The sequence below is a fragment of the Vulpes vulpes genome, chromosome 10, assembly GCF_048418805.1.
Source record: "Vulpes vulpes isolate BD-2025 chromosome 10, VulVul3, whole genome shotgun sequence".
NCBI classification, from domain to species: domain Eukaryota; kingdom Metazoa; phylum Chordata; class Mammalia; order Carnivora; family Canidae; genus Vulpes; species Vulpes vulpes.
Window position 1 is genome coordinate 9336188 of NC_132789.1, and position 24550 is coordinate 9360737.

Genomic DNA, 24550 nt, shown 5'->3' on the forward strand with positions numbered 1-24550 from the left:
TGCCCTCCCCACTGTGTGTGGGCACCATCCAATTCATTGAGGACCTAACTAGAATAAAAGTGCAGAAGAAGGGAGAATTCTCTGACTGACCACTTGAGCTGGGTCATTGGTCTTCTGCCCTCAGACTGGTACCTAACAGCATCAATGTTGTTCTAAGGCATTCAGACTTGAAATTGGACTATACCGTCCACTTTCCTGGGGCTCCAGCTTGCAGATGGCAATTGTGGGACTTCTGAGCCTCTATAAATACACGAGCCAATTCCTTACAATAAATCTCTCTATATATGGATATATAGAGAATTTATTGGTTCTGTTTCTCTGGAGAACCCCAAGTAACACACTGATTCTCCAGAAATATAATCATATAACCTTGGGAAAGTCATCCTCATTGTCTTTCATTGACCAGGAGGGCCACATTAGATGTTCTCAAGTTGCAAGAAAACTTTTTTTTTTTTTAAGATTTTTAAGTAATCTCTACATGCAATGTGGGACTCAAACTCACAACCAGGAGATCAAGAGTGGCATGCTCCACTGACTGAGCCAGCCAAGCACCTGCAAGGGAACTTTGAGAGGTTATGTTCCAGGAAAATGAAAGGAGAATGGGCCACATGCTGAATGGCCCAACTCCTGCTTATAGAGATAAGATAACTAGGCATGGGGTTGAAATTTGCAGCTTTCATCTTGATTTTTGGTATGGTCTGTGAGACTATGATATTCAACTTTTCTCCCTCATAGGCCTGGTTAAATGCTTTGATCTTATTTTTATTGGGCAATATTATTATTCCACTTGACAAATACACCATTTATTCCAGCCTGACCTTAGTGGTCTCAGTGGTCTTTCCTGTCCTCCAGGCCTCAAAGGTCATTAAAGGTCAGCAGAATACTCAACAATGTGAGATATAAGAAGGGGAAAGGCATCTAGATAGTAGGTTCTTGAAAGTATTTAAAAAAATGAAGGCCAAGAAAGCAGGAAGAAGAGGGAGAATGAAGGCAAATGAAAGAAAAGAATCTGTTATTTTAGCACTTTTCCTAAGATGTCCAACTTGGACTCTTCTTTTAACAGCTCTGTTGAGATCTAATTCACATTCTCTGTAATTCACCCATTTTGAATATGTACAGTTCAGTGGTTTTTAGTATATTTGCAGTTGTACAACCATCACCACAGTATAATTTTAGAACATTTCATCATCCCCAAAGGAAATCCCATAACCATTGGCAATCAATCCCCATTCCCCCTTCCTCAGCCCCTGGCAACCACTAATCTATTCTCTGCCACTTGGGCTCTTTCTTTTTCTTGTGGCAAAATATACATGACATAAAATTTACCATCATAACCATCTTTATGTAGTTTAGTTAGTGTAGTTTAGTTGCATCAAGTGCATTCACACTGTTGGGCAGCCAACACCACCATCCATCTCTAGGATTTTTTCATCTTCCAAAGTGAAACTTGGTCCCCATTAAATACTAATTCCCCCTTTCCCCTCCACCCCAACCCCTAGTAAGCACCCTTCTACTTTCTCTCTCTATGATTTTGACTACTTGAAGTACCTTATGGGAGTGCAATCACTCAATATTGGTCCTCTTGTTTCTGGCTTCTTTCACTCACCACAATGCCTTCAGGATTCATCCATGTTGTAGCACATTGCAGAATTTCCTTCCCTTTTAAGGCTGAATAGGTTTCCACTGAATGGATGGACTACATTTAAACATAGGCTATTTCATGCTAAGATTTGGAAGTTGTGTTTTGTAGACTGACCTCTAGTAATTGAGTGATAGACCCATCCCCACTCATCTCTATCCCCTTGCAAATGAAAAATAAGAGTAGAATGAGCTTACCCCCTCTGTATTGGCTCAGAGGGAAAGAAAGGCAAGAGGCTATGGGGAAGGGTCGTGATGGGTATGTGGGGGCCTGTGCCTCTATGTCTCCTTCAGGACCCTCCCCTTCTGATCTCTTTCACTCCCCACCCTCACCTAAAGAGGCCATGAATGTTCTGGCATATGGAGCCCTAAGTGTTTTGTGCCACCTTCTGCAGACAAACAGAAGTGGCAGAGATGAGAGGCCCAATTACAACGACAAAAATGAGGCTGGATTGGTGCCAACTTGGCCTCTTGGGAAAGCCCCAGGTAGTCAGGAACTGAGGAGGTAGATTCATAACTTCTCAAATTCTAGGCAAAGCCCAGTATTCCTGAGTTGCTACAGCTCTGGGAACAGCCTCTATGTACTGCATGTGGACAGGCCAGTGTGAGGATCACATAAGGATATTCACATATTGTCAATCATTCTTTGGAATGCTGACATCCTAATGCACTTCCACTGGGCATTCCCCACTCCCACCTCAACATGCTTTATATACTTTGAACTAATATTGGAGCAGAATGACCAGAAACATACAGTAATCATAACCTGCCTCTTCCATTGCAGTGATAAGAGAGCACCAACTGGCCAAACCACCCTGTACTAGGAATTCACCCAACAAATAACAAGAGTTGATATTTATTGAGGTGATGAAAAAGTGTTCGACATAGTCATGATGTAATTAATGCCAATGACCCCATACACTTAAGAATGGTTAAAATGGGGGCACCTGGGTGGCTCAGTCAGTTAGGCACCTGACTGTTGATTTAAGATCAGGTCATGGTCTCAAGGTAGTGGGATCAAGCCCCAAGGAGAGCTCTGTGCTCAGCAGGGAGTCTGCTTGAGAGTCTCTTTCCCTCTGCCCCTCCTACCACTTACACATGCACATGCTCTCTCTCTCTCAAACAAGTCTCTTAAAAAAAAATGGTTAAAATGATAAATTTCATGTATATTTTACCATAATAAAAAAAGTAGTAATAACAAACCACTGCCAGGTGACTTTGGAGCTAAGAGAACATGGGAAATATTCTTAGATCATTAGATAAACCCAAAGGAGTTCAAATTCAAAGTTCAGTAGCAGGCTCATCCATAGAAACATTATTTGCACTTGTAGAAGAGTCCACTGTTCTTTTTTTTTTAAAGATTTATTTATGTATTTATTCATGAGAGACACAGAGAGAGAGGCAGAGACACAGGCAGAGGGTGAAGCAGGCAGAGAGTGAAACAGGCTTCCCATCTGAGCCCAATGTGAGACTCTATCCCAGGAACACGGGATCATGACCTGGGCCAAAGGCAGACACTCAACCACTGAGCCACCCAGGTGTCCCAAGGGTTCACTGTTCTAATAGATGGCACATTCTATCTAGATTCTACCATCTCCCTCCTACTGAGGGACATCCCCAGTGCTCTGCTCTCTTCTGGCTCATTCTCTTCAGCAAAACCAAATGCTGTAATACCTCTCATCTTCTTAAAATTTTAAATTATTATTATTAGTTTTTTAAGTAAACTCTACACCCAACATGGGGCTTGAACTCACAACCCGGAGATCAAGAGTCACATGCTATAGTGACTGAGTAAGCCAGGGGCCACTAAATATTTCTTTTTAATTTTTGAGTTTATTTAAAAAAATTTTTTTTAAGTAAACTCAATTACCTCTCATCATTACAAAAGTAATCCTCTGTTGATACTTCCCTGCCTTGGGCTACCTCCTCCTTTCCTGCACTGCCCTCCACTGAGCAGAGTTGCCTGCCCCCAGGTCCCCCTCCTGCACTGCCCTTCTCTCCTGAGCCCCACCACATCAAAGAAACACCTCCCTCAACAGCTGCCATGGCTGTCCCACTGCAGAATCCCCCCTTTCTAGCCATATCAGCAGACTTCCTCCTGGCTGACCACTCCCTTCTTTTTTTTTTTTTTTTTTTTTAAGATTTTATTTATTCATGAGAGAGAGAGAGAGAGAGAGAGAGAGAGAGGCAGAGACACAGGCAGAGACACAGGCAGAGGGAGAAACAGGCTCCATGCAGGGAGCCCGACATGGGACTCGATCCCCGGTCTCCAAGATCACACCCTGGGCTGCAGGCAGGCGTCAAACCCCTGAGCCACCCAGGGATCCCCCCACTCCCTCCTTTTGAAGTTAGTTGTGCCACCTGGCTCTCTGTGCTGGAGTCTCTCACAGTACCCCTTCACCTTTCCTAACCTCCCTGGCATGGCCACTCCCCTCCTAGCCTCCACACTCCCAGAGAGGCTCATCCAATCTGGGGCCAATGCACCCCAATTCCTGGCAGATGCCCCCTCGCCAGCCTCACCCTGGTGAACTGCTGGTTGCAGCCCTGACCTCTCCCATCAAGGGTTCTAGTGGGCTTCTTAGAGTAGTAGCTCAGCCCACTCTTCCTGGCATGCCCACTTCAGAAATGTCTACCTCCAGTCTTGCCATGTTCAGGTAAAGCAGCAACAGCACCGCAGAGCTGTCCTGGGCTAGTTTTTCCTCACTGCCAACCAGCAATACTCCATTTTCAGGTGTGCCGGTTTCTCCCATAGGGACTTCCACTCTTATCCCAGCTGCATTCTCTCTCCCATGCCTGCCTGGGGCTCCTCACATGTCTCTGTGCTTCCACTCTTACCCCACTGAGTCTATTTTCCAAACAACATCCAGTTAAAAAAAAAAAAAACACAGGTCATAGCCTGTGGTTCCCCTGCTAAAAAATACTCCTATGGCTCTTACATCTTAATATGTGCCACAGGCTTACCAGGTCCTAAACATCTGGACCTTCACTACCTCTTCAGTTTTCCACTCCTTCCACTCTTGTGCTTGTTTATTCCAGCCTCCACACACTGGCCTCCTTGATAGCCTTCCAACATGCCAAGCACAACCCCGCCTCAGGGCCTTTGCACTTGCTGCTCCCTCTGCCTGGAATGTCCTTCCTCCAGGTATATACATGGCTCAGTCCTTTACCTTATTTGGATCTTTGGGCTCATTTTGGATCCTTCTAAGTGGAGAGGGCTTCCCTGAACACCCCATTGTGTACAACAGCAACCTATCCCATCACTCTGTACCCAATAATCTGCTTTTTCTTCATACCACTTATCACTACTAGATATATATTTGGTGGTTTCTTTGTCATCTGTTTCCTTCCATTAGAAATAAGCCCAAATAGGATGCCTGGGTGGCTCAGCGGTTGAGCATCTGCCTTTGGCTCAGGGCGTGATCCCATGCTCCTGGGATAGAGTCCCATGTCAGGCTTCCTGCATGGAACCTGCTTCTCCCTCTGCCTATGTCTCTACCTCTCTCTGTGTGTCTCTCATGAGTGAATACATAAAATCTTAAAAAAAAAAAAATTAAGGGATCCCTGGGTGGCTCAGCAGTTCAGTGCCTGCCTTTGGCCCAGGGCGTGATCCTGGAGTCCCGGGATCGAGTCCCACGTTGGGCTCCCGGCATGGAGCCTCCTTCTCCCTTCTCCCTCTGCCTGTGTCTCTGCCTCTCTCTCTCTCTATGTCTATCATGAATAAATAAATAAAATCTTTAGAAAAAAATAAAAAAAATAGACTCCACGCCCAACACAGAGTCCAGTGTGGGGCTTGAACCCACAACCTTGACATCAAGACCTGAGAAGAGATCATGAATTGGTTGCTTAACCACCTGAGCCACCCAGGCACTCCACTTATTTTAGATGAATTAATAATTATGTAAATTAACAGATTTTAAATGAAACTATGTGTGTGGAGGATGGGCTTTTATTTTTTTTTTTTAAGATTTTATTTATTCATGAGAGACACACAGAGAAAGAGAGAGAGAGAGGCAGAGACACAGGCAGAGGGAGAAGCAGGCTCCATGTAGGGAGCCGGACATGGGACTCGATCCTGGGTCTCCAGGATTAGGTCCTGGACTGAAGGCAGCACTAAACTGCTGAGCCACCGGGGCTGCCCATGGGTGGGCTTTTAAAAAGATTTTATTTATATATGAGAGAGAGCACATATGCATTATTGGGGAAGGGGCAGAGGGGGAAGAAAAGGGAGAGAGAATCTCCAATAGACTCCATGCTGATCACAGAGCCTTATCCCTGGCTTGATCTCAAGAGTCTGAGATCATGACCCCAGCCAAAACCAAGAGCTGAAACCAAGAGTGCTCAACATACTGAGCCACCAGGCACCCCTATGTGTTGTGTGTGTGTGTGTGTTTAAAATTTTATTTATTTATTTAAGATAGCGAGCAAGAGAGTGAACACGAGCAGGGGGGTGTGGTTGCAGAGGGAGAGGGAGAAACAGACACCCCACTGAGCTGAGATCCTGATATAGGACTCAATCTCAGTTCTCTGGGATCACAATCTGAGCCAAAGGCAGACACTTAACCCACTGAGCCATCCAGGCGCCCCTGTGTTATGTTTTTTAAATACACTCCTGGGAGGTCTTGGCTGGCTCAGTCAGAAGACCATGTGACTGTTGATCTCTGGGTCATGAGTTCAACCCCCATATTGGGCATAGAGCTTACTGAAAAAAAAAAAAAAAACAGTTAAATGAACTCCTGGAGAACCAGGGAAATGAATGACAAAGTAAAAGAGATATACAGTGGGCCCTTTTTTTATTAAATAATAAATTAATTTTTTATTGGTGTTCAATTTACCAACATACAGAATAACACCCAGTGCTCATCCCGTCAAGTACCCCCCTCAGTGCCCGCCACCTATTCACCCCCACCCCCCGCCCTCCTCCCCTTCCACCACCCCTAGTTCATTTCCCAGAGTTAGGAGTCTTTATGTTCTGTCTCCCTTTCTGATATTTCCCACACGTTTCTTCTCCCTTCCCTTATATTCCCTTTCACTATTATTTATATTCTAAGTGGGCCCTTGAACAATGCAGGGCTGGAACATCAACCCCTGCACAGTTGAAAATCCCCATATAACTTTAGACTCCTCAAAACCTTTACTAATAGCCTATTGACAGCTGGAAGCCTTACTGATAACATAAGGAGTTCATTAATACATATTTTGTAGGCTGTATGTATTATATACTATATTCTTACAATAAAGTAAGCTAGAGAAAAACAAATGTTATTAAGAGAATCATAGGGGCACCAGCGTGGCTCAGTTGGTTAGGCATCTGCCTTTGGCTCAGGTCATGATCTCAGGGGTCCCGGGAGGGAGCCCCGGCATTGGGCTCCCTAGTCAGTGGGGAACCTGCTTCTCCCTCTCCCTCTGCCATTCCCTCTGCTTGTGCTCTCTGGCTCTCTCTCTCTGTTAAATAAATAAATAAAATCTTTAAAAAAGAAAAAAACAGGAAATTATAAGCAAGAGAAAATACATTGACTCTACTGTACTTAGTGAAAAAAATCCACATATAAGCAGACCTGCACAGTTCAAACCCATGTTGTTCAAGGTTCAATTGTATTCATACACCTGTATCTATTTACCTATATAAATACAGACAGCACAGCAAGTTCAACATAAATGAGCCCAGAAATGTCCATATTTATAGATCAATATACATAGAAATCCATATTTTTATAGACAGGCAGATAAATATACATATTAGATATATCTAATTTCTAATGGCCCATTTCCATTAAATTCTTCTGATCGTGATTAAATTAACACAAATACATGTGATAGATTGGTTTCTGGCTGCTTTTCTTTTTTTTTTCCTGCTTTGTTCAGTTGTAACAAGGAGATAACAATTCTTTCCACATTTCTGATAGTTATTTAGGAACCTTGGCTCAATGTTGTCAGTATAGGCTTTCACTATTCTTCCTTTGTTATTTTTCTTTTTTTAAATATTTTATGTATATATTTATTTATTTATTTAAGAGAGAGAGTGAGAGCGCACAAGCAGGGGGGAGGGGCAGAGGGAGAGAAAGAAGCAGACTCTGCACTGAGCAGGGAGCCCCATACAGGGCTTGATCCCAGAACCCTGGGATCATGACCTGAGCCAAAGGCAGACACGTAACTGACTGAGCCACCCAGGTGCCCCCTGATTGGTTTTGAAGCACATTTTAGTGAATTTAACCGCCTAAGAGCATTTAGGAGGATAGTTCCACCCTCAAATTGTTCAAAAACCAGCTCTTACTGGGAAGGATGAAGGATGGAAGCCTACTTTCTTTTTACCTTGCTTAAGAAAAATCAAACGCAAGATTTTGACCCTGTTGGTCGAGATAAATGATTAGGTAATTAATGGGCACCTCTAAAATCTACTTTGCCATTTCATACCCATTACGTTGGCTACTCTCAAAATAATGGAAAATAACAAGTATTGGCTAGGATATGAAGAGATTGAAACCAACTCCTCACACACTGCTGGTGGGAACATAAAATGATGCAGCTATTTTTGAAAAATAGTTTGCTGGTTCATCAGGAGTTAAACATGGAAGTACTTCATGATCCAGCAATTTCATCCCCAGGTGTACACCCTCCCTCAAAAAATGGAAAACAGGCACTCAAAATAATATACGTACATGCATGTTCATAACAGCACACTATTCGCAGTAACCAAAAGGTGGAAATGATCCAGATGTCTATAACTGGGTGAATGCATAAACAAAATGTATATTTGTGCAGTGGAATATTATTCAGTCATAAAAAGAATGAAGTTCTGAAACATACCATCATGAATGAACCTCAAAAACATGATGCTAAATGAAAGAAGACAGACACAGAAGGCCACATATTCTATGATTTCATTTGTATGAAATGCCCAGAACAAGCAAATCCATAGAGAGAGAGCAGATTGGCGGTTGCCAGGGGTTGGGGGATGGTCATTGGAGAGTGACTGCTAATAGGTCCAGGGTTTGGGGGCAGGGATGTGTGTGAACATTGTGGAACTCGACAGAGGTCGTTACACAGCCTTGTGAATATACCAAATACCACTGAAGGTTCGCTTTAAAATGGTTAATTTTATGTTATGTGAATTTCACTTCAATTAAAAAAACTGTTTGGGCTTCATGTTAGATACTTTAATTAGCACAACCTTGACTTTCATTATGAAATAGCATTTTTGCAAAGACCCAGTGATAAAAAGGATTATTGTGTCTCTGTAGAGAACACAAATTACAAAATTTCTAGGGCAGAGGGGACCAAACAGGGTTCCAAGTCAGAAAGGAAACACCATTCATCTTATTCTCCCTCTGCCTCTTGTAAATATATACTACTAAAGAATCTGGGGCTTAATTAAGTATTAAATTTAGCTCCTCTTCCTTTGAAACCTCTCCCCTGCCTTCCCCGCTAACCCAGGGTACTGCCTATGGCACACTCACTGCCGGTTCCACGCTGGTACCCATTCTTTCCTTTCTCCCAGAACACCGATTTTGTTCAGGCAGTTCCCTTCCCCTAAGGGCCTTGAGCCCCAAGGAAACTGAGCCCAGCCCCAGAAGTGACTAATCTTAGGATAATCCGTTCCCACAGTGTGACTGGTTCAGGTAGAATCATGTGACCGGAATCTCTTGATTGACATATCAGGGGGGAAGTTTGGTGGTATAGCGGTTTAAAAAATTATGCCCCACAAATCTTCCAATATGCCTCCCTTTAAGGAAGTTGAAGCTAGGGCTGCCTGGCTGGCTCAGTAGGTAGAGCATGCCGCTCTTGATCTCCGGGTTGTGAGTTCAAGCCCCATGTGGGGAGCAGTTTAGTTAAAATTTAAAAACAAAAACAAAAAAAGAAGTGAAGCTTAACCCTAGTCCCCTGTGACTGGGCTGGACTTAGTGACTAGCTTCAAACATAATGAATATGGTGGAAATGATGGTATGTCACTTCCAAGATTAGGTTATTGAAAAGCCTTTGGCTGGGGCACCTGGGTGGCTCAGTCAGTTGAGTGTCTGCCTTCAACTCGCTGGGATCAAGCCCTGCATTGGGCTCTCTGCTCAGCAGCAAGTCTGCTTTTCCTCTTCTTTTCCCTCTGTGATCACTCTTATTTTCTCTCTCAAATAAATAAATAAAATATATTTTAAAAGATTTTATTTATTTATTCATGAGAGACACACAGAGAGACAGAGACATAAGCAGAGGGAGAAGCTCCCTGCAGGGAGCTTGATGTGGGGGACTCAATCCCAGAACCCCGGGATCACAACCTGAGCCAAAGGCAGACACTCAACCACTGACCCACCCAGGTGCCCATAAATAAAATCTTGAAGCAAAACAAAACAAAACAAAAAATCATACTCAGTTCTTCCCATGAATCTCCATTTCAAGTGGCACAAAAGCCTTGCACAAATTGGCTGAAGAATGTATTAGACTTGGGGACCTAGTCCCTCTCCATCTCTCGGCAATGTTATCCTCCATTGACTACATTCCCAGGCAAGTCCTCCTTACGTGGTAGCTTCCATTCTGACCAGTTTGGCAATCCCAGAAGACAGGATTACTGCAAAATTCCTAGGGCCAGTACTCATTGGGCTGAAATGTGTCACATATCCTTTTATTAATCTATTAGGGTGGCTAGGGGATTCGGACATGCTGACTGACCAGGCCAAATTTCCTGGAATTGATAGACAAGGTCCTCATGATCTGATCCTAGTCTCTTTCCATCGCCCACCCTACCTGTATTAGTTTCCTATTGTTTCTCTAACAAATTGCCACAACTTTGGTGCATTAAAACCACATGAATTTATTGTCTTACAGTTACAGAGGTCAGGGATCCACACTGAGTCTTATGGGGCCGACTACAGGGTGTTAGCCTACCTTGTTCCTCCTGGAGGCTCTAGGGGAGAATCTGTTCCTTGTCTTTTCCTCTTCTGCATATCACTCACATTCCTTGGCCTTTGGCCCTACATGGCCTTGTCTCCCTCTGCTTTTGTTGCCACACCACCTCCTACTGCTGTGGTCTCCCGCATCCCTCTGATATGGACCTCTGTGCCTACATTTAGTCTCACCTGGATCATTCAGGATAACCTTCCCATTTTAAGATCATTAACTCAATCGCATCTGCTGAGTCCCTTTTGCCATATAAGGTAATATGCCCAGGCTCAGGGGATGAGGATGTGGCCATCTTTGAGGGCCCACAACTGTACACAAAGGTATGACATCCCTGCTTTAGCCAGCTGGGGCACTCCTGAAGCTCTCCTAAGATCTAGCAGGCACTTCCTCCCCTCAGTGGTTTTGCTCCTGCTGTTTCCTCTGCTGAAGGACTGGCCCACCCCTTCCACCTGCCAATCTCCTAACTTGAATTTCAAGGCTTAGCTCACATGGCACTTCTCTTTCGTAGCTTTCCTTAATCCCCACAACCGGGGAGAATGAAGTGCACCCTTTCTCATGTTCCCAGAGCATAGTAATTTATGACAGTGAACCCCAGTATCAGTTTACATATCTGGTCACTTACTCAATTGTGAAGTCTGTAGGACTAGGGACTTTTGCCTCGTCATCTTTATTGCCCCAGCTCCTAACACATAGTTTGTGGCGTGCTGCAACAGGTGCAAAAAAATATTTAATGAGTCCGAAAGCAGTTAGTGAAATCCATTAAGATTTTTTTAAGTCCCGGTTTGTAGTGGGATGGCTTTATGATAGATGTCAGCTGTTCCATCCACCAGGACCTGCATTCCTGACGCCCCTTTTTTTTTGCATAATAGCTCCCTTCCTTTCTCTGATGACCTTTCTCTTCCCCACACAAGGTCATCAGGGTCACATTGCCCTAAAGGCCACAGTGCTGTGGCACTTGGCCTCTGTATGATCCATCAGAGTCAGAGTGGTTATCCCAGATGGGAGCATGTGGCCCAGACTGGGCTAAAGAAAATGAAGTCATGGGATTCTACATGGAGGCAGGAGAGAGAAGGTGCAGGTGAGCCAGTGCTGGTGAGCCAGTGTGAATAGCACCTGGAGCCATGGGGGCGGTCCCACCTTCCTCATCAGCCTCCACCTGGAGGAAGCCTGCATTTGGATGGAAAAGTGAGGTCAATTTGGAGGGAAACAGCTCTGGGTGGTTAGTGAGCTGGCCAGGTGTGAGACCACAGTTCCTAAGGCCAGCTCCACCTCTGGACTTCCTTAACGAGAGTCAATTCCCTTTTTTTGCTTCTATAGGTTGGGCCTGGATTTCTTACTTGTGCCTGAATGATCTTGACTAAGACAGGCCTTAACTTTGTAAGAACTCGTGGTCTAGTCTAATGCTCTGCTCACTGTAGGCACCCAGTAATATGACTGTGGTGGGGATAAGTAGCTTCCGAAAGTCTGGGATGCAGGAAAAGAGGAGGTAAAGTAGTGAATTCATTTCCTTGACAAACACTTTGTGATGATCTGGGCATGGGAGGGGGAAAGACCCTGAAATGGCACTTTGGGACACAGTATATAAGTCAAGACTCTTTCAATTCCAAAAAATCAAAAAAACCTGGATTTATTTATTTTAAAGATCTTATTTATTTATTCATGAGAGACAAAGAGAGGCAGAGACACAGGCAGAGGGAGAAGCAGGTTCCTGCGGGGAGGTCAATGAGAGATTGGATCCCTGGACCCCGGATCACGACCTGAGCCAAAGGCAGATGCTCAACCACTGAGCCACCCAAGTGCCCCAAAATAACCTGGATCTATCTATCTATCTATCTATCTATCTATCTATCTATCTATCTATCATTTAAAGATTTTATCCATTTATTCATGAGAGAGAGAGAGGCAGGGACACAGGCAGAGGGAGAAGCAGGCTCCATGCAAGGATCCCGATGTGGGACTTGATCCCAGGTCTCCAGGATTATGCCCTGGGCTGAAGGCAGGCGCCAATCCGCTGAGCCACCCAGGGATCCCCAAATAACCTGGATTTAAAAAAAAAGTGGGAGACCAGGAAGATGGAATTTCTTGGCTTATGTAACTGCAAAGTCTGGGAGTTAGAGCTCCTTTCTGGCATAGCTAGATCCAGTCCCTCTTAATTTCTCCCCTCTCCTTTTTTGCTGTATTGATTTTATTCTCAAGTGATCTCTTTCCACATGGCAGAAAAGAGGGTCAGCAGCCCCAAATTTATTTATTACCCCCAAAGAAGTGTATAGAGGGAAGTAAGGTTAGAGCTAGAGACTATCAATTAGGAATGCTTCAGTCTGTAAATAATAGAATACCCTACAATGGGACCAAAGTGATAACGGTTTATTTATTGCATGAATTAGCTCTCTGGAGGTAAGCAATCCTAGTGTCAGTTCAGTGATTCAACTACATCATCAAGAACCAGGTTCTTTCTCTCTGCTCTGCCATCTTCGGTATGTCTGCAACATTGTCCCTCTGGGTCACAGAATGGCTGCTATGACACCAAGCATCACAGCCTCACATGGAGGCATTCTGAAAAGGAAGGAAAGAAGGAAGGAGACAGGAATAGGAAGAACTTTCTCATTTTCACCTCCCTCCCCCGCAGAGGGGGTAAAATCTTTTCCAGAAACCCCCAGCAGACTTCCCTCTCTATCTCATTGGCCATAATCTCATCATATGACCATCCTACCAATCCTGATTGGCTACAACCAATCATGATTTCACCTATTTGCTAGAGAGTAGCACAGTTGTCTGGATATTCACCATCTTTGAGTTTGTAGGGGTGGTGAAGTCCATCCTCAGTCTTGGGAAATGAACCATGGAAGGCGAGGGCAAATCCCTTGGAGGGCTTCTGTACTGGGTCTTTGGTGAGGTTATTGAACCACTCAATTAACCCATTCAGGACTGGACCTACCTCCATTCTCCCTGCATGAGATAAGCCCCTCACCGTGTGAGTCATGGTCCGTGGGGATTCTCTTACTTGTATCTGAAGGCATCTCACAGATACATTCCTCTGGCAGAATTGCTCAAGGCAGTTTTCACCAGATTTGCTTTAAAGCTCCAGAGACAGAGGCCACAGGGTAGGCGAGCCCGCTCTGTCCTTCCAGGGTCGATCTCGATTGCCACCTTGTCCCCAAAGCCATTTCCGGTCTGCTGAGTCACAATCACCCCGCCCTCTCCCGAACCCCTCAGACATGTTGTGCATTCTTCCTTTTGCCCTTCCTCATTCACTGGGCAAGCAAGTACATTCTAGGGGAGGGGCGAGGCGCTGGCATTGTGCAGGTGACGTTGCCCTTCGCGGGCCTTCAGTCATGCAAAGTGTGCTTGGTTTTACTCTGCTGGCTTTGTCCAGTCCTTCATTCCTTCATTCATTTGAACGGTCCAGCGTTGAAGGGCTTCTCTGGGCCAGGCCTTGTGCAGATGAAGAAAAATGGTCCCCACCTTCGAAGTGCATAGCCAGGGGGCAGTGACAGAGATAAGTACAGTGGCCACCAGAGAGCAGACCACTATTTGCACCCACTCAGCTGAGCTAAGCTCCAGTTCCTTGAATCCTCCCACAGGATTCAAGGGGCTGATGTTGCTACTATCTCCATTTTGGAGATGAAATCGCTGCTCAGAGATGTCACATAGGCTTCCCTAGATCACTCCGCAAGGCAGCAGTGGAGCTGGGGTTTGAACCCAGGGCCACGGCACAGACCTCTGCACCGCACTGCCCGTCCAGGCTCGGAAGTAGATTTGCCAGATCTCCATGTGCAAGGAGAGGCGTCAAATGCATCCTTCCTGCACCGGCCTGGGAGGGAAACCCCCATGTGGTCACCTTGATCTCAGACTTTTAGCTTCCAAACCACAAGACTATACATTTCTGTTCAAGCCATCCAGTTTGTGGCACCTGGTTATGGCTGTGCTAGCAAAAACACCATGTTGGTCTCAAGGGAGCTGGGAAGTAGTGAGAGGGAAGGAGAGAGCTGTGAGCTGAGATTGGAAAGGTAAGTGAGCGCCAGATCACACAAGATCTGGCTTTGGATTTTACGCTGAGGTCTGGGAAAACCATGGATAGGTTTTATAAGTGTCATAAGTGGGGGCGTGAGAATGATTTGGAAGGGGGCAGGAGTATCAGTAGAAAGACCAGCAAGGAAGCCACTGCAACTGCCAGGAGTGAAGACAGTGGCTTGGACCCCATGGGTTCTGCAGAGATCTGGGGGACCTGCCAATGGCTGGGGAGGGGATGGACGGAGGAGTCAAGGGTGATACCCAGCTTCTGTGTTGAGTTATTGGATGGATGAGGATGGTTCTTATTCTGAGACAAAAGTCCAGAGCTGGGGGCAGAGACACACTGCAGGGGGGGGATGGAAAACTTCCTTTCAAACATGTGAAGGTAAATGTGCATCCCAATAGAGATGTTGAACGAGCCTTACGGATCTGTGACTCTGGACCTCCGAGCAGGGTCGAGGCCACAGGTAGAAATCTGGGGATGAGATTTCACGGCATCGAGATGGTCTTTCAAAACCACAGGAATTGGTGAACTCACCTAGAGAGAGAGGAGAAGGAAGAGGGAGGCTGGGACCTATTGCTGAGAATCCCTGTCCTTCTGAAGGCTGGTGGAGAGGACCCGAGATGAGCCATTACTGCTGATGTGCAGAGAAACCACAGCCTGGGGAGGCCAGATTAGTTCCAGAGCCAGGGAGGGCTTTCGTGACGACACGGAGGCATCTGAGACTACCCTACCTAAAGTAGCCCTTCCCTCCTGTCCCCTGACACTATTTCTTCCTTAGCACTTATGTTACCTGAAATTTCATACAGTTTCATTTGTTTGCTTGTAGGGCAGCAGTGACTGGGGCTGTTGTATCCGCTGCTATAGCCCTAGGATCCTGATGGTGTCTGGCACTTAGTAGGACCTCGAGTAATTACTGAGAGAATGAATAAACCATATAGAAACAACATGTCTAGAAAACACTAGAAGAAACACCCCCGAAGTGTGTAATGGTTTCCTCTGTTGAGATACGAGTGCTTTTATTTTCCTCTCTATATTTTTCTATTTTAAAAATAAACCATCCTATTTTTTTTTTTTTTTTTGACGAGGGGGTGATGGAAATGCTCTACATCTTGATTCAGGTAGCAATTACACGGATGTGGACAACTGTCAAAACTCATCCAACTGAACGCTTGAGACCTGCATTCTGTTATATGCTAATTATATCTCAAAAATAAAAAAACATGCAAATGCTATATGTGTATATTTTAAAATACAATGCTCTTGCTATTGTCTTATAGCATTTAAATTATATATTTGTAAATAGGATAATAGGTATTGCATCTCTATTCTAAATTAAGTCTGACTTGTTATTAAAAAAAGAAAAAGTTCTTGGATGACCTTTAGATGCGGACACCCACAGACCAGTCTATACCTGCCAAGTGAACACCGCTTTGTAATGTTCCCCTGGTAGTTTATAAGAATTTTGTTCTAGGCTGTCTCTCTTGTATTCATTCTGTAATAAACTGAAGCCACAAGTTAAGCTGATCCCTCCAGAATTTTCCAGTTAGCCTGTTTATTCCTGCCTGTGCCTCTGGGGGCAGTAACTGAGTCTATACTCTCCAAGAAAGGACTAAGGAGTCTAGATAGTTTTGTTCCAGAAGCAACTTTTCCAGCTGGGGAAGCACCCCAGCTTCCATGAAGCTCTATATAAAAGAACTGAGATGTCAGCTTAAATGGCTGGTGTGGACTGGGCCCCCAGCCTCCCAGGGTGAAGGGGCCCCAACAGGCAATCGGAATGAAGGGATTTCCCAAAGCCTGCCCTTGGGTGGAGGGGTGCGGGGAGAACCATTGGCCCAGTTTTCTTCCTCCTTCTCTATCAGCTCTGGCTCAGCTCCGGCTGAAGTGGGAGAGGAGACGGAGAGAAGTCAGAACTAAGTTCCATGGGGAGAGCAGGGAGGCTTGCAGAGGGTGGTGGGACTGTCCTCCTCACGCAAGAGTGGCCGCAGCTCAGTACTCTGCTCCTTTCCCAAAGCAACCACAAAACAGGACCTGGGAGCTGTGTCCTTTCTGTCCCCATGTACCAAAGTGAGCAGGGGGCCAGGAGAGCGGAGGGGTGAGGAGCCCAGAGTCTGGACTCAGGCAATGCTGGGATGGAGCCCTGCCCTTCTCAGGGATCAGCGATGTGACCCCCGCCAATGCTGGCCAGTTCAGACCTCCTGAACTGTCTCCTACTGGGCCTCAGTTTCTCGATCTGTGCAGTGGGGTAGCTCTCTCTCTCACACATGGATGGCATGGAGGACCAAATGGAATAATAATACATGGAGAGCACTCGGCACAGGAACTGCGTGGTTCGGTCAGCAGGAATTCAACAGATGTGAGCTAGCCCCTGGAATCAGACACGTCAACACAGGGCAGAGCTTGCTACCACCGCCTCTAATGCTCAGGAAGCAGAGGAGAATTCTCTAATTCTGCACTTCGAATTCTCTCTTGGCTTTGGGTCCTACCAAAGAAAACAGATTCTGGGTCGGCCCCTCTGGATTGCCTACCTGGGGCAACTAACCAGTGCAGGAAAGGGTTTTTTTCTAGGTTTTTCCAAGTCAACATGGGTTCACACAGGCTAACAGTGACCCAATCAGGGTTCTTAGCGTCAATTACCTCCCTTCTCACAAGAATGTTATCTCAGCAGTGAAAAAAAAAACCAAGTATTTTTAAGAGTTCACCAGAAAGCCATCTCCCGAGGGCCCAGAGAGAAGAGAGGCAGGGCTAGGTGCAGGCTCTCTTTCTCAGGATCATTCTGGTTCTGAAAAGCAGTGGAAGATTCTTATTTAGGTGTGAGGGGAGCAGGGGCTGCGGGGAGAGGGTAACCAGGCACATAGGAAGAAAGTAAGAAGAGACAGCCTTAGCGTGATGCTGGCCAAACAGAACTAGGAATCTTGCCAAACGGAGAGTGCACGATTGGCAGCAACCGAGAGATCCTGTACGGACTTTTAGGAAAAATCCTGGGCCACAGCGCGGGGCCTCCTCCAGTGGGGCCAGGAAAGTTCTGGCAGCAGCCCCCAGCCCAGGCATGTTCCCACTTAATTGAAGTCGAATGTGCTGGGGGGGAGGGTGGCTCGAGGAGGCCTCCGAAGAGTTCCTGGCTGCAGAACCTCAGCGCTCTGCAGTTGGCCCTGTTTGGGATCAAAGCCAGTTCGTGTTGATTTTCTGCAGCATGGAAACAAATGCAACGAAGCTGTTTTCCTGAGGCATGCATTTTGGAAAGAGGATTTTCATTTTTTCCCCCAAGGACAGGTGGGGTGGGGAGGTAGCAGGGAGGAGGGTGGAGAGGAGGGTCTGTGACGTGGCTCTTCTATTGCTGTCTCTTCTGCAGAGGGTTTTGGGCTCATAGTTTCCATGTGAGCAAGAACTAATCAGTTAGAATGTGTGAGTGGGCATGGCCACGAGTAAGGCTAAGTCTTTCACAAAAGATAATTCTTGGAAAATGCTGTTGGAGGACCCTCTGGCTGCGTGTGATAAGTCACAATTTGTTTGCTCTCCACTGGAGTGTTTCTAGGAGAGCAGCCCTGTTGTTTCTCCTAAAAATTTCCATGGACTCTCCTTCACTTCTAGGTCTTTCTCTGTGATGTTGTTCTTCTGCCCCAGAAATTCGTTCATGTTCCTTCTTTTCAGTTAGCACCAAAGTCTTTTGGATTTTACTAATGATGTAAAGTGATACTGTCTAGCTTCTCCAGTGGTGGAGACACATCATTCTTTTAATGATACCCAATTGTGCCTAGTCCTCTAGGGAAAGTGTGGACTCTTGGTCCATTGGGCCATACTCAAGGGATTGAGAATTTACAATCACAAATCAATACGGCTGGAGAGGGCTTTGCACACTCTTCCTTTTTAAATGAGGATACAAGACACACAAGCAGATTTGGTCTGGGACCTACTGTTCCTTCTGGACAAAAGGTGGCAAAGGCCATCTCCACAGAGGCCAAGTCAGCACTGTTTTTCGCATCATTCAGCATTTATGCTCAGTGCTATAGCTCCATTTTTTTTTTATCTTTGGAGAAGAATTTCACCATCAGTCGTATTATACTAGGATACAACCTCTCTACATTTATTTCGAGGCTGGATCTGAAAGGAGTTTTGGGTCAGGGGATTTAGAACACGGTCTGAAAAAAAGCAAAGCTGCTTTAGTTCACTTAGCGCACTTGGTAATTAGCCTCGGAGTAACAAATGTTATCTGCACCAGTGCAGCTCCGTGCCAAGTACCAAAACCACATTTTCCAGATGATTCCAGTGAGAAGTTTCTGACCTGAAGCAATTAAACATCGGGCCCCAAAGGCCACAATCATCTTGTATAAAACAACAGATTGTTCATCTCTCCCTCGCCTTCTTTAGTGCAGCAAGAATGCAAAATCAGATTAAGAACCAACTGCAGAGCCCTCTTCATGCTTGCTTAAGCTTCCAGAATTACAGAAAGGGACTGCTCCATGTTCATGAAAAGTATACTAGCTAGCATGATGCTGAGATAGTTTTGGCTTCTGAGTACAGCTTTCCAAATGAATGTCTAACAGAACCTAATGTTAAGTGCCTCAGCCTTCCAGGGAGGGCAGGAGTCCCAGGGACGCAGGGTAAAAAAGGTTACCGGTAAGTGGCAAATGGTTACCATTACCTTTAGAAGATGAAAAGAAGGCATAAAGGAGTCAATTATGACATTAATCAGGATAAAGAGGCCACAACTCCTCCCTAAACCCCCCTCCCAGGGTAAAAAAATAAAAAGAAGCTTTATATAACTTCCCTGAGGTCTCCTAATGCACCAATGCAAAAGTATTTGTTTGCTCCAGGCTGAGGGCAGGCAATGCAGTGTTTGGGGAGAAAATGAACTTCAAAAGTTGTACAGGATGAGACTTTGGATCCGGGGGCAAAAGGGGTGGGGAGTTTCCTGAAGGGAAAGGCTTTTATCCCCAGTACTGCTTTACTCTTTCCTATTAACCTACAATTTTTTAACTTTAAAAGCTCCATTCTGGGGGCGCCTGGATGGCTCAGTGGAGCATGTGGCTCTTGGTTTCGGCTCAGGTCATGCTCTCATGGTCCTGGGATCCAGCCCCACAGGTGAACTCCGTGCTCAGCAGGGAGCCTGCCTGAGGATTCTCTCCCTCTGCCCCTCCCCTCCCCCCACCCCCACTACAAGCATGCCTGCTCTCGCTCAAATCTTAAAAAAAAAAAAAAAAAAAAAAAGCTACATCTGTTGGTGTAGACACTATGCAGATATTCTAGGACTCTCACTTCAAGAACCTTCACAGACAAGAATGGAAGGGCTGGCCAGAAGCAGAGGCCTGTCAGAGAACACTGGTGGCTTCCTAAGCTCGCTGAAGGGGAGAGCCAGGTCTCCGAGCAGTATGGACATCCCACAGCACCACGAAGGAGCAGGAGCTGGGTCATGAGAGACTCCTGAAAAATGTCCTTTCTGCTGCCAAGAAAAAAATGAACGCAGCAGAATTCACTGTGGCAGTTAATTCAGCTTTCTCATGGAGAAAACGAAATCACTTTCTTCAAATGTGAGAGCGACTTTCCTTTTTTAGATAAGCCCATTGACTTCCTCACAGGAGCCCAGTCTGCCAGCAGCCCAGGCAACGTGGCAGAGTGCACAGCAGCCAAATCTTAAGGATAGTATTTGTAACTTGTGTATCCCGATTATACCGGGAGAGGGGTTTCCAAGTGATGACAGAAGGCTGTTCATTTGTGATTTGCCAAGCTCTCCACACTCTCCTGGCTGGCTGTTTCAACTCCTTCCCAGCCTTCTCGCCGAGGACAGCCTGGCTGTGCAGGCCTGGAGCGGACAGTTGCTTCAAGGCTTTGTCTTACCCAGTGTATGCTAACAAGTCACGTTTGGGACAGTTTCAAAAAATAAAACCATCTCAGCTTGCGACAAGGCCTGGTAAAAACTGTCAGGTGTATAAACTGCTTTCCGTTTGCAGAAGAGTTGTGTGCGGAGTCTCAGCCTTTCCTGAGCCCCTAAATTCAGATCATTTTCCTTATTCTGTATCTGGTTCAGCTACCTTTTATTAGTTCGGGAAGCTGGAGCAAAGGGTGGGAAGATGAATAATCTAGTTTACTATATTGTTGAGGGGAAGGTTCTTAATGCTTCCTTTAAATCCAGGTCACTGACACTTTCTTAGGTTATAGATACAAGCTCCCAAACAAATGTCAATCAGAGAGACACAAATTTCACACAGGGCAGAATCATTTCAAAGTCTGGTTATTTTAATGCAAGTTCACTGTTCAGGGTAGTACGGATATATTAAGTGGTTCATTTCCATCCTGAAGAAAACACTAACAGTATCTTATGTAATTTTGTCAAATTCAAACATGACTCTGACCTTTTTCAAAAACATTTTCTTAATATATCTTGATAAGATTCTTTATTTCTGGAAAAAAATTTTAAACCTTTAAGTAGTTTGGAAACATCTGCCTATTTGCTCATTCCTCTGGGCACAGACTTTCAGAGCATTTATCCCACCTGTACTGAAAATCTCTGTTCTCCCAGCTGGTGGTAGGGCTGCTTGATGGAGGTGATCATGGGAAAATGAGGAGCGAGCAAGCTTTGTAAATTACTTCTAATTCTCTTAATTAGTATGCTACGATCCACCCCAGCTTCTGCAAGGTCAGACATGCAAGACAAGTACTTGGCCAAAAAGCAGGATTCTAACTAGTGTAAAAATAGATTTTAAATAAAATAGAATCTCTATAGGAAAGAGAATTAGGTTATGCTTTACATTCCCACTCTTGCTTTAGGATATCTGTATATATAAGTCCAAAGGGGACTTAAAGAGTTGGTCTGCCCCAAGTAAAAATTGAGAATGTCTGAGTACATTCATTTTGCAAAGTTACAGGTGAGGTTTTTTTGGGAAATGCTACAGCACATCCCACAAAAACAGATGGCGATTAACAATACAGTTTGTGTGCTAACAAGTAACATGTAAGACGTTCAGGCTAATGAAGATGAGGCCTAACCATAGGCTAAAAAACAATTTTAAAATGTGATCATTTGAAAACTCTGGCTAACTCTAAAGCAGAAAACAAACCCCATCATTTAAAAATATCGCTTGTTAACCAAACCAGCTACCTCTTTTGGAACCTAAATTCCAACACGGGCTTTACTTTAACTTTGCTCAATTACTGCGTATTATGAATTACTTGACATTAAGGTTTCTAGATAGAGTACACAGCCCCTTTGTTGGCTTGCAACAAGCACTTTAAAACATGACTGTTTTAAAGAGGCTCTGTTAAAATTCTAATTTTCAGATTTAGAAACAGCCTTTGGTTGTATCTTGAAAGCGTAATTGAAAATCTGCCCAAGCTCCCTCTAGCCGCAACCTGAACATGCAGCCCAATCTTTTGTAAACATCCAGAAAACACTGATCCCAGCAAAATACACAATCAGCTAGTCAGAGGCCTCACTCTGCATTTTCACATGGATGATAAATCTGCCTGCTGATTCTTGCTAGATGCTAGGAAATCCACTCTAAGAGTTGAGTCTTAGAGCAACCATTTGGCCTCCTCCTTACTTGAGGTTCATAATGTGGCGTGGAGTTGTCAAAAATAAATAGAAGCGCCACTATTTTTCCTACACTGGGTCTGCTGAGCTTGCCGCACATGGGTTGTTTGTTTTTCCTGACTAGCCCTGGAGCAATAGATGGCTGCTCGGGACAGGCTAGTGACTAAAGGCTTACAGGCCCATCCTCTTTTCATGTGACATTCAACCAATTCTTCAACTCCCAGACACGGACGGATGACAATGACGTGAGACTAATGGCTAGGGAATTTCCATAAATCCTCAGCGGCCAGCGCAAACCTCTCTTTAAAGCAGCTGCTAAGACCTCAGGTAATGTTACCTTTGAGGTTACCAAAAACAAACAAACAAAAAACGCCACCTCGAACCGATCCCAGAACTGAATGTAAAATACACCAACTCAATAAATACAACAGAAAAATGCACAGCAGAGCTGGGGCTTCTATCAGTAGGAAGGCAAAATGGTCATTAGAATGTCTGAGGTTAGTGAGCTATTACGGTTGAAAACAGCAGCCACCTTTTAACACAGCCCATTTCCATCAGCTCTCCTAGCCATCAACCCCTGCATTTACTACACCACACACTAGCAAAGAAAAGGTCCAAACCACGGTGGCTCCATCCTCACTGGTACTTATTGACGGCCCACTCTCACATTTAGCTGAAGCCCCAGCATGCCCTTGCTGTGCCAGGGAAAACAGTCTCAGGGACACCCGTTTCCCAGAGGTCATTTGCCCCTCTTGCTGCGGCCTTTCCTGGAGGGCAGCTTCCCACTGCCCCCTGAGGAAGCGGGGCTGGAGGCCGAGGCCATGGCAATGTTGATCTGTCCTTCCTGGATTTCCTGCCTAGTCTCGGCCGGCAGGTGGTTGATCTTCTGCTGGGCCTCCAGGTAGAACATGACATCACGCAGCTGCTCCTGGATCTCGGTGATCTGTAGATCCTTCTGGTCACAGGTCTCCTTCAACACCCTCTCCTCCTCCTTTAGTTTGTTCTGCAGGAGGACTTGGTTGGCTCGCAAACACTTGTTCATTTCCTGCTCCTCTTTGAGCTCTGTGGTGAGTTTGGCCACCTTCATGTTTAGTTGAGTGCACCTTTTGCAAAATAAAGGAAGACAAAACTATGATTTTCATTTGCTGACACTGTCCCCTTTCGGCTCTGGGATTGAACAGAAGTGCTGTGATCTCAGAGTCCATTTAGGGACTGGACTCTTCCCTCCTGTGATGGAAGGACACTGGTTTGGTGCCATTGCAATAGCTATACAAAGCAAGGATTTTGCTCCAGTTAACAGCATAGCTTCAAGAAAATTTTTCTAAGCATCAGAAATTTTTCATTTGCAGAAATGACTCTGTGATTCATGGTAAAACATCTACTGCTTCTCTGTTTTGTAGTCTGTGGCTTAGAAATAACAGCTACTACAATAAAGAAGTTATGAGGAAAAGGAACATTCTCAGAGAGTCAAGTGCTCTGACCTCACTACATTTGCTGGTGGAGAGTTTTCAAGAATAGGGAGTGTCCTATTTTTGATACTCAAAATTAATCATAAGAATTACAAATTAAAACACCATCTGAGATACCATTTTTATGTATCAGAATGCCAAAGAGCTCAGACGTGGGAAAAGAAATTCCATGCATTGGTTCTGGAGCGTGAACTGGCACAAACTCTTTGGAAGTCCACTTGGCGATACCTATAAAAATCAAAATTTCGGGACGCCTGGGTGACTCTGCAGTTGAGCATCTGCATTTAGCTCAGGGCATGATCCTGGGGTGCGGGATCGAGTCCCACATTGGACTCCCTACATGAAGACTGCTTCTCCCTCTGCCTATGTCTCTGCCTCTCTTTCTCTCTCATGAATAAATAAAATCTTAAAAAAAATATCAAAATTTCACATGCCCTCTGCCTCACTTATTCTAGGAATTTATCCTACAGAATATATTCTGTATTATTATAGCAGTCTAAAACTTGAGACAACTTAAACATACATCAATAGGGACTGGTTAAAATTATTACAGGACCTCCAGACAATGGAATACTGTGCAGCTGCTATGAAGATCAAGAGAGATCTAGATGTGCCTGTAAGAAAAGAAAAATCTCCAAAACAGAGTATTTTACCAGAGTACCTAATATTATTCTATTTTTCTAGAAAAAAGATTATGTGAGATGTTGATACAGGTACAGCAAAAGATTTGGAAGAGTAAATATTCACTGGCACTGTTAATTAATAGGGGGTAACCAGTACATAGATGATAGCAAAATCTACAGGATGGGAAAAAAACTTTCAGTTTTAATTATTTCACAGAGTTTGTTAGGGAGATGAAAGTATAGGAGAATATTTTAATTTCTATTAATGCCATAATGTTGCTTTACAATAGTTAAAAATCACCACCACCCACCACCACCTTCGGGCACCAGGCTGGCTCAGTCAGTAGAACATCAACTCTTGATATCAGGGCTGTAAGTTTGAGCTCCATGGTGG

At 44.9% G+C, this 24550-nt stretch overlaps 1 protein-coding gene across 2 annotated transcripts in view; it reads right to left on the minus strand.

The window, feature by feature from the left end:
* Positions 1 to 20749: 20749 nt before the first annotated feature.
* BRAP (BRCA1 associated protein) overlaps positions 20750 to 24550 on the minus strand; it is a 28784-nt gene continuing 24983 nt past the window's right edge. The window contains exon 12 of one of the 2 annotated variants that reach the window (XM_026018805.2): positions 20750 to 23167. In XM_026018805.2, coding sequence (XP_025874590.1) covers positions 22804 to 23167 — 364 coding nt within the window. In that variant the 3' untranslated portion in view covers positions 20750 to 22803. Of the gene's footprint in view, positions 23194 to 24550 lie in introns of both variants that reach the window. The other variant, XM_026018804.2, reaches the window with a different exon arrangement.